Raw genomic sequence first — 10,942 nt, 5'->3', positions numbered from 1 at the left:
TGCCTGTAAAATCCCTTTGCAGGATGAGACACCCCATGTTCCTGTAGGTTGACCCAATAATTCACTGCCAACTACTGTCTCCTAATCTACAATGGCATATCCCCCATCTACACCTGTAGCGCAGCCACTGGCGAGGTCCGAAACGCCCCACTACATTATCTGAGTCCTTGCCCTTGCTTGTTTCTCCTCCATCCTATCTGCTATTATTGGTTTGTCCCAATGACAGTATTTGTATTTGTCCTTTGAACTACTGCACCACCTAGCGGAGAAGCTTTTCTAGTACCTGTCAGTGGCGCGTGTGTGGTAGATTGACATCTATGTAAACCATTCAGAATGTCGAATAGCTAGGAAGACATTTAGGAGCGTGAACATATTTCCTGTACTTGATATTTTGTTGTTGAGAAACGTCAGCGCGTTCAGAAGTCGGGTACATTGTCAAGGAGCGCGGACACCTGTAAAGTCACTGAGATAGAGGTAAGGTCAACTTTTGGATTTATATAGTAGCAAGATCTCAATGACAAATATATTCAATTCTAAACTTCTCAAGTGAAATTGCACCAAATGTTCTACTTCAAATTAAATTGCATATATTGTTTATGCTATCCTTGTCATTGCTTTTAAATTGTTGTCATTGTCTTTTGTGATAACAATATCAAATCATTTAATATGGACCTAGGTGGGTGGGTCCATCTTTTAAAATTCTAAATGCACATTAAGACCAACGTGATTGAGTGTGTGCCAATATAAAAAGAAGCATGGTGATATATCAGGGTCCACAGTTCTTCTGAAACTGTTAAACGCCCATTTTCTTCTCCTTTTGAAACTACCTTGTGACAAAATACAGTAAGTGAACAGTACTGATTGTCAGGTGAATATTGTCTGTGGTTAATACACCTGTGTTCCCTATTGCTCTTGATACCACAATGAAGGAAAGTATCTCTTATGGGAGGTACTTGGCTCAGATTAAGGGGAATTTTCCTTTCATAAAAACAGGTAAACTGAAAGTAGAAATGCTGTATGCTGCATCATTTTTGTGTCTAGTAGCCTAAACAAGATTGAAGCAATGGTAGACTGCTTTAATGATCTCCCCTATGAAGCTCAACACTTAATAACAGTATAATCACATCCCCATTTCTGCATCATAGATTCATTCTTTAAATGTGGTTGCATATGGGGGCTTTGTATTGGTAAGAATATGGAACTGTTGACGTTCTGAAGCTCACCCCATGGAGCATGAAAGAGGAAGTGAATCTGTGAAAATAGCTTGGGGAATTTTGATATACTTTAGTAGGCTACAGCAGTACCTCAGGAGATTGTCTGAAAGTTACTCTAGTTAAGAGGAAAGTGAGAGTTCTGTCTAGATTTAGTTCTGATGACTCCATTGTTGCGATTTTATGCGTTTCTGTACAAAAGAGCTTTTATAACATTTGTCAGTTATTGATTGTACAATGCATGTATATAATATACAGTTTGTGTTAGAAGTTATTTCTGTCTCTCTCTCTCCAGATGCAGAAGTATCTGGTGCTCTGTATGGCCCTGCTGGGCCAGGTCTCTGCTGATGACTGCCCAGGAGGAGAGGCATGTGAGGAGGGCAACACCTGCTGCAAGGTCCCCTCTGATGGCTATGAATGTTGCCCAATGTATCAGGTATGTATGGGGTGGTGCCTGCAGAGCTTAGCCCTTAGCTTTATTTACAGCCTGAACCCGAGTTCCCTAACCCTTGTACACTGAATTATATCTATAAGAATTGTACAAACCAAATAGGTAGACTATGGTGTCATTGTCTCTTACCCTGAAATAGATACCTCTTTATTGCACCCTTGTGCTAGCATTCTCTCGTATAATCTGTTTGGTCTGTAAGATGTGAGATTCTAACACACTTTGTTAATCAAACTACTCTCTTACCATTTATCTCAGGCTGAGTGCTGTGAGGATCATATCCACTGCTGCCCTGAGGGAACACTCTGCGTTGTGACTGAGTCCATGTGTGTGAATGGAACTGTCTCCCTACCATGGGTGGAGAGAGTCTCTGCTAAACAGTCCATATATCCTAAAGTAAGAATGTCAGTGAATCCAGGAAGAAAGTGTAGCTGACTATTGACAACGTTGAAATGCACTGTAACAATGACACCAGTTGACTTTCATGGCAATATGTGTCCCTGTTTTCAATCATTCACATTGTTGAGGAATCAGGCAGAACTCCGTTATCAGCAATAAGATTTTATTCAAGCAATTGCAGGGACGATCACTTTCTGGATGAAACTGGAGAGGAACTTAAAAATGTCCAGAATCACACAGTCATTTATATTCTTCATCTACACAAAGAACTGCTTACCCTTCTCTTAAAGCTATATACAAACAAGAATCGGTTCTAACCAGTTCTCACAGCCTAAGATAGGGGAGTGATAAGATCTTTAAAGCCTAAACAGACAGAACTAGAATTCAGCCTGGTTACGCCTTTAGTGCCCCAGAGATAAGGGGCCAAAAACAAATCAATCCTTTGTGCGGTGTGTGAAGAGGGTACTGAAAATTAACAGTGAAAAATACATACAGTACTATTCAACTCAAGCATTTACATAGCATTAGACTGTAACAAACCATTTTGCCCCAACAACATAATTAACCTACATGAACGGAAGGTAATCAAAAATACTATGATCAGTCATGTTTTTTGTAATTGAAAAAGTAAAATGTATTTTTTTCTACCCCTCTAGTCTTTCAGAATGATCAGTGCATATGCCGGGGATGAGGATGATAACATCTGTCCTGACAAGTCCCACTGCCCCGAAGAGTTCTCCTGTCTGAAGGCCACTACAGGCTATGGTTGCTGTCCTGTTGCTCATGTAATAACCTAAACACTGTTGCAATCTAGCCTTTTCCGCCAGATTCATACTGTTATACCGTTCACATAAACATGCATTGGTGTCAATGGAAAAACTGGAGTTATGTGCACAGATATCAAGTTAGGATGCAGGCCTGAGTGAATAGTAAATTGATCTAATGTACACACAGGCTGTGCCTTGCTCTGATGGGAAACATTGCTGTCCTGAAGGCCACCAGTGCAGCACAGACTGCAGCTCCTGCATCAAACAGACAGGTTAGACTCTTGTGGAGTCACGTGTTGCAATCTTATGCTTCTGTTGCAACATCATCACTAACCCCTCTGCCTTCTTCCACCCCGGCAGAGCCTGTTGTTGCAGTGATGTGCAGTGACAGAGAGTCTGAGTGTCCAGAGGGAACCACATGCTGTGAGACTCCAGATGGGAGTTGGGGGTGCTGCCCCATGCCCAAGGTGGGGGGGCTATATGGAGGGGGCTAGGTGGTTACCATCATGGATTTGCGAGTCAGGAATAATATTGGTCCTTTGAATGTGTGACATGTACACTCTCCAGTGTCTGTAATCACTCCATGGAGAGATGTCTAATCGAGGATTTGCATGGCCTATGTGCTAACCCTTTGTTTATATATGGTCATCTCATGAGGTGATTCTCTGTGTGTCTGTGTGCACTGACCAGGCTGTGTGCTGTGAGGATAAGATTCACTGTTGTCCTGAGGGCAGCACCTGTGACATCAAGCAATCCAAGTGTATATCCACTACCAACAAGGAAATGCCCATGTGGGCTAAGTTCCCTGCCCGCAAGAGGGCAGAGTGGGAAAACCAGAATGGTAGGTTTCACCCCCCCCCCCAAAAAAGGCATTTTTTTCCTGGGCTATTTACGTACCAATCACTGTCTGGATGTTAATGTGTATATGATTATTTTGCTGCACGTATTTCCAGAAGTTGCCCAAGTGACAACACCTATTCCAGACACTACCACCTCAGCCAATAGAAGTCCTGCTTCTCTTTGGGAGGGTACTTCTCCACCCTTCATTAGGACAGGAGGTATGACATTACACTTCTTCTTAAAACAATACAATAGTGTTGTGGAATATTTTGTTAGCTCATCCAGTTGTGTTGATCGCTAACACCCTGCTGTCTCTCCAGACGTTCCCTGTGATGAGTCAACGGCCTGTTTGGATGGAACCACATGTTGTAAAACACAGGAAGGAGGATGGGCATGCTGTCCTCTGACACAGGTATACTATGTCTCATACTGTAGGGGCCCATTCACTCTCTTAGCTAATCAATTTCTTCAAGATAGATCAACCTGATTGCATGTCTTTTGCTTGTCCCGTGACAGCTTCCCCTTTTTGTTTGGGTTCTTGTCTCTTCCAGGCAGTTTGCTGCAGTGACTTTGTCCACTGCTGCCCACATGGTAAGAAGTGCAACCTGGCTGCCCAGACGTGTGACGACCCCTCAGGCTTCCCCTCTGAGCCCTGGCTGAAGAAGGTTCCTGCCATGCCTCGGGAGGGTAAATTGCTAGGAGATGTTACCTGTGACCCCACCTACATGTGTCCCGACAACACCACCTGCTGCAAGACAGCGTCAGGAGACTGGGCCTGCTGCCCTTTGCCTGAGGTAGGGACAGAGAGATGTGGCTACTACTGCTGTGGATAGGCAAATTAATTGAATGGCCTCTTAACTTGACTGCTCTGCGATGCGGTGAGAGATTCTGTATGGCTAACAAAGAGGCACTTAGTTTTGGTCTTTACGACATCCCAGTATCACATCCTCATTCTTTACTCCTGTCAGCTTGCTGCTGCTTGTCATCTTAACCTTTTTTCTGCCTTGTAAAGGGGTTTTGGAGCTTGAACCACATGTTGTTTTATAGCAAGGGGGGCTATGTTTCATTGAAAAGTGGAACTGGGTAATATAGGGAGTCACAACTTTTCTCTAACCTTGCATAATCTCTTCTGCAACCAGCAATACTTCTACATAATTTCTATAAAGGCTTGTGACAGTCTTAAATGACCGAAAATGCTTGTTGTGTGTCCTTTCCCTTCCTCCCTCCAGGCTGTTTGCTGTGAGGACCACGAGCACTGCTGCCCCCATGGCACCACTTGTGACCTGGCTGGCCTCACCTGTGATGGTCCCTCAGGGTCAGAGCCTATGGTGGGGAAGGTGCAAGCTCTCACAACCCTGGCACCTGATCATGAAGAGGCAGCCACAGACCAGCAAGGGGTGCAGGTGGATGACATGGAGCTGCCTACAAAGGATGACAAAGGTGACGAAGACGAGGAGGGGCCCAGGACACAGTATGACGCCCACACCACCTGCTGCTTTATTAAATATTTTGTTAGCTCATCCAGTTGTGTTGATCGCTAACACCCTGCTGTCTCTCCAGACGTTCCCTGTGATGAGTCAACGGCCTGTTTGGATGGAACCACATGTTGTAAAACACAGGAAGGAGGATGGGCATGCTGTCCTCTGACACAGGTATACTATGTCTCATACTGTAGGGGCCCATTCACTCTCTTAGCTAATCAATTTCTTCAAGATAGATCAACCTGATTGCATGTCTTTTGCTTGTCCCGTGACAGCTTCCCCTTTTTGTTTGGGTTCTTGTCTCTTCCAGGCAGTTTGCTGCAGTGACTTTGTCCACTGCTGCCCACATGGTAAGAAGTGCAACCTGGCTGCCCAGACGTGTGACGACCCCTCAGGCTTCCCCTCTGAGCCCTGGCTGAAGAAGGTTCCTGCCATGCCTCGGGAGGGTAAATTGCTAGGAGATGTTACCTGTGACCCCACCTACATGTGTCCCGACAACACCACCTGCTGCAAGACAGCGTCAGGAGACTGGGCCTGCTGCCCTTTGCCTGAGGTAGGGACAGAGAGATGTGGCTACTACTGCTGTGGATAGGCAAATTAATTGAATGGCCTCTTAACTTGACTGCTCTGCGATGCGGTGAGAGATTCTGTATGGCTAACAAAGAGGCACTTAGTTTTGGTCTTTACGACATCCCAGTATCACATCCTCATTCTTTACTCCTGTCAGCTTGCTGCTGCTTGTCATCTTAACCTTTTTTCTGCCTTGTAAAGGGGTTTTGGAGCTTGAACCAGATGTTGTTTTATAGCAAGGGGGGCTATGTTTCATTGAAAAGTGGAACTGGGTAATATAGGGAGTCACAACTTTTCTCTAACCTTGCATAATCTCTTCTGCAACCAGCAATACTTCTACATAATTTCTATAAAGGCTTGTGACAGTCTTAAATGACAGAAAATGCCTGTTGTGTGTCCTTTCCCTTCCTTAAGGCTGTTTGCTGTGAGGACCACGAGCACTGTTGCCCCCATGGCAGCACCTGTGACCTGGCTACCCTCACCTGTGATGGTCCCTCAGGGCCAGAGCCGATGGTGGGGAAGGTACCCGCCCTCACAACCAAGGCACCTGATCATGAGGAGGCACCTGCAGACCACCAGGGGGTGCAGATGGACGACATGGAGCTGCCTACAGAGGATGATGAAAGTGACGAAGACGAGGAGTTGCACAGGACACAGTGTGACGCCCACACCAGCTGCCCAAAGGACGCCACCTGCTGCTTTATGAAATCCACCCAGAAATGGGGCTGCTGCCCACTGCCACAGGTGAGTGTTACAGTAATGGTTAGCGCTGAGCAATTGGTGCTTTTGAGATCTGTTCGGTTTCGGTTCGATTATAAATAAATAATAACGGATTTTGGTTTTGATTATTTGGGTTGAATGCTGTAACAGCACAGAATAAAACAATACAAGTCCCATGGTGGAAGTGACTGCCCATTACTGCTTATCACTTATCACATTGCTTTACTTTAATAAAATATTCGTTTTTGTGTATATTACATTTGTTTTAATTTATAACTTTGTTATTTCATTCCAATTCATCATTTCATCTCTATAGAGCTGCTGCCTATGCTGTCTGACAAAATCACTATTTTGTAGTTCTTCAACATAAATAAGGCATACTTTTATGACTGCTGAATACCAACTATCAATTACTTTGATCATGTATTTTCAGGTAGAGATACCTCGCGAAGCAACAGCTGCTCCAAAGACAGTACAGTATGAAGATAGGCAGAAACTGCTTCTCCAATAGAAATATCCAATCATGCTTGTAGGCGATGTCATGGCGATGTTGGCTAGCTAAGCTCATGTGCAGAAACGTCATTGGGTCTAACGGGCATCATGTGCCAAACTGCGCATGTTCATGGCATCAAATCAAAGGCACTTCTTCAATATAGTCATTTTTTATTAAAATGTGTAAGATTGTCACTTTCACGAGGTTGGAGTAATAACTTGTTCAACTACTTAAGACATTGGCTCGAATCTAGGTTGTACCTTTTAGATTTGGGGGGGAAAAATGTAATTAGATTTGGAGAAGAAAAAAAATGTAAAGACACTTTTTTACTTGTCCCATTGACTTCTCAAACCCCAGCCTGGTCTGCTTCTCAAGCGCTCTCTATATCCCTTCTGTAGCAGGCATAAAAGAAACACAGACCGGACAAGTCGATGCGCAATGGATTATAGTCATTGTAGTTAATTACAACGTTTTATGCGCTAAACTATGTTGAATATTGGCCTGTTGGAAACAACTCCCTACAACATCTCACAGTTCAGGCTGGATCTGATTTATCCCTAAAGAAACTGCAACGTGCACATTGAGCTCATTAAAAAAAAAATGAACGAAATGGAATTAAAATAATTGAACCGACATCCGGTCAATTAGTTGTTTGATAACCAACATGTCAATCACTCAGCACTATTAATGGTGTTCCCAACTAGTGAGGAAGGATTTTAGGGAATGAAAGCCCTTTCCCTCACTACTCGCTGTTCCCTCTTCCCCAGGCAGTGTGCTGTGCTGATGGAGAGCACTGCTGTCCCAAAGACTACAGATGTGATATTAGCAAGACTTCGTGCACTAAGGGTGGGGTGGTGATCCCATGGTACAACAAGCTGGCAGCTGAGCCAGATGACAGTGCCCTCACTGCCCCCCTCTCTGTGAAGTGTGACACCCAGAACAGATGCCCTGAAGGCTCCAGCTGCTGCCAACTTTCCACAGAACAGTGGGGCTGCTGCCCCCTGCACAAGGTGTGTGTTTGTGTGAGCGAGGGTGTGTGTTGGTATGCACATGCATATAGAGAACCCTAGAAACAGTTTTGCTCTGCTATCTCACATGGGGAACCTTTCATGTCTGTACCACATCTGGCCGTGATTGGGAGTCCCGTAGGGCAGCGCACAATTGGCCCAGCATTTGTCCAGGTTTGGGCAGGGTAGGGTGTCATTGTAAACAACAATTTGTTCTTAACTGACTTGCCAAGTTAAATTAAATAAAAAATTATGTATCTGTCTTGTCTCCCTGTATAGGCTGTGTGCTGTGCAGATGAGGAGCACTGCTGTCCACAGGGCTACAGCTGTAACATGGGCTCAGGGACTTGCCAGAAGCGAATGTTTCTTCAGTTCCAGACGGTACCCCTAACTCGGGTGTCTGCGCCTGAGCCCCCGACCCCACAGGAGAAGGAAATCCACTGTGGGGGGCCGTTTGTCTGCAATAATGAGGAGACATGCTGCAAGGTCTCCGCCACTACATGGGCCTGCTGTCCCGTTCCAAATGTATGATATACACCTCCACCCTCTCACCACAGACACCACAAACGCTTCTAGAAATGAAAATGTCATACTAATGTTAGTGGAGTTCAAGACTAAGGCATCTACTCTCCTTCTATTGAATAGTCAAATTCCTATATGATTTCTCTCATTGCTTCCTCGATGTCTTTTTTACTCTCCCTTCCACCTTATCCCTGTCTTCCTCCACCTGTCCTCCTAGGCGGTGTGCTGCAGTGACATGAAGCACTGCTGCACTACAGGCTACACCTGTGGTGAGGGAGGGTCCTGCACCCAGTCCACTGGCTTCAAATGGGACCACTGGCAGGTGTTCTTCTCCAACAAGAAGAGAGCCCTGCATGTGTGACAACATTGGGCTAGGTTGCTGTGATAGGCCCACACTACACCACCAGACGCATTGCACTAATGAAGGGACGCAGGAACTTCATATCACTGTCACAGTATATCAAATTGTGTTTGTTACAGAGGAAATGTATGTATATATATATATATATATATATATATATGGAAGTGAAAATAAGTAACATTTTGCACCATTGGTAGGTACTTGGAATGTTACTACATTTACTTCAAGAGATACCCATGCTTGCTCATGAACAGAAACTATGAAGGATTTGAAATCACTCAAAATGAGATACCAATGTTGAACAATCTTTTAGGGTTGTGGCTCAGGGAAGGATTGGAATGTGATATAAAACTAGTTGTAAGCTACTATCAAGATTAACACAGAGGAACATATAAATGACAAACTTAGTACTGTTTTACAATGTTTGATGTTACCTTTAAAACAGGAAGAGTGTCGTGTTAAACAGGAAGAGTGTCGTGTTTTTTTAGTTGATCATGTGAAGTGCATTGTGCCTCATAGTTTCAGGTATACCTTTGAAATGCCTTTTACATTAGTCTGCCATATGTAGGCCGTCATTGTAAATAAGAATTTGTTCTTAACTGACTTGCCTAGTTAAATAAAGGTTAAGTAAAATAAATATGCCACCCTGTGGCTGAACTGATACTGTCTACTTGGGGAAACTTTAAATATATATATATATATATATATATATATATATATTCACCTTTATTTAACTAGGACAACCAGTTAAAAACAAATTCTTATTTACAATAACGGCCTGGAAACAGTGGGCAGTTGGACAGATTTTCACCTTGTCGACTCGGTGATTCGATCTTGCAACCTTTCGGTTAATCGTCCAACGCTTTAACCACTAAACTACCTGCCACCTCATATGCCCCCCGTCTTGTTGCTGCCACGTTTTAAGTACGAGCTGCATTATCCCACTTCCTTGTGTTTTAGAAATTATGCCATTTTAAATAGTCCGTAATGATTCTGGCTGTTGCTACCAAAGGGAATTAATTTACTGTAAAATGTGACAAAAAAAATGTGTCATTGCCAAATCAGTTGTACACTATGCATGTGTTGGTTTGTGTTCACTCAAATCTGTGCCCAGGATGTAACTATAGTAGGCCTTGCAAGTAAAAAGGTAAAAACTCAAGAGGTGATAAAGGGGAGTACTGAGTGGACTACAGTTGGAGAAAAACCACATTCAACGTCTGATACTAATTACCAATCACTGGGAAGTTTTCTGTGGGTTTTATGGTGGACTACACCCAAAAAGGTGTATTGGCGCCACCAGCTGGACGGTTGGAAACCAATAAAATAAAATGAATAAATCCATACGTAATAATGATACTAACTTAATCCACCCTAATAAAAAATTGTATATAGACAAAACAAACTCCCACTTATTTTAGATCCCCATATCTCCCTTCTCAGGCTCTAGGACCTGAGAGGGTGGTACGGCTTGGGTCAATATTCCTTAACTCCTTTGCTGTGAAATCTTTCTGCCCCAGGAACCGCTCCGCCGCAATCACTATGATTTCTATCTTCCTGAACCTTCTCTCCACCTTGGCAGTGCCAATAATTACCATTGCTATAAATGCCACAAAGTCCACCTTCTTAACATTTAAAATGTCAGGATCCTGCTGGTGAAAGGCAACCCCTGCAGCCTAGACCTATCCACTACCTTGGACTCTTCTGGAGCACCATTCAACGCTTTTCATAGCTGCTGCATATGAAATACTGTGCAACCCTGACTAAGCCACCTCATTCTCTTTCACCCTTGTGGGGCATTCGGAGAACGTGGCTTCATTGTTCCACCGCAATTGCAACATGTCACATATTTATCACTTTTATAAACATATGGTCCCTTTCACTTGGACATCTCGGCTTCTCCCTTCTGCAAACACTTGCTACATGACCAAATGCTTCACAATGATCACACTGCATTGGTCTTGGGATAAATGCTCTGACTGTAGTTAATATACCCTAACTGCACTTGAGTAGGGAGACGCCACATCAAAAAACAAAAGAACAAATAACTTATTTTTTTCACCATTCATCACATGATTCATCCAACGTGCTTCAATTACTCGAGGAATATTTTTCATCTCTTCAAA

The 10,942-nt window shown here is 43.7% G+C and overlaps 1 protein-coding gene across 1 annotated transcript; it reads left to right on the top strand.

Annotated features, from left to right (window-relative positions):
- Nucleotides 1-169: 169 nt before the first annotated feature.
- Nucleotides 170-10,162, top strand: LOC106592569 (progranulin). The gene is made up of 17 exons (XM_045720234.1): nucleotides 170-474; nucleotides 1,507-1,647; nucleotides 1,918-2,055; nucleotides 2,715-2,843; nucleotides 3,013-3,097; nucleotides 3,186-3,292; nucleotides 3,516-3,666; nucleotides 3,779-3,883; nucleotides 3,986-4,077; nucleotides 4,217-4,459; nucleotides 4,895-5,105; nucleotides 5,226-5,317; nucleotides 5,457-5,699; nucleotides 6,131-6,460; nucleotides 7,697-7,939; nucleotides 8,216-8,461; nucleotides 8,676-10,162. Exons 2-17 carry the CDS (start codon nucleotides 1,507-1,509, stop codon nucleotides 8,817-8,819), a joined length of 2,700 nt encoding a protein of 899 aa, XP_045576190.1. The 5' UTR covers nucleotides 170-474; the 3' UTR covers nucleotides 8,820-10,162.
- The last annotated feature ends 780 nt before the right edge of the window (nucleotides 10,163-10,942 follow it).

The sequence above is a fragment of the Salmo salar genome, chromosome ssa06, assembly GCF_905237065.1.
Source record: "Salmo salar chromosome ssa06, Ssal_v3.1, whole genome shotgun sequence".
Classification (NCBI taxonomy): domain Eukaryota; kingdom Metazoa; phylum Chordata; class Actinopteri; order Salmoniformes; family Salmonidae; genus Salmo; species Salmo salar.
Note: the sequence above shows the minus strand (reverse complement) of the source record. Positions and strands in the feature narration are given on the sequence as shown.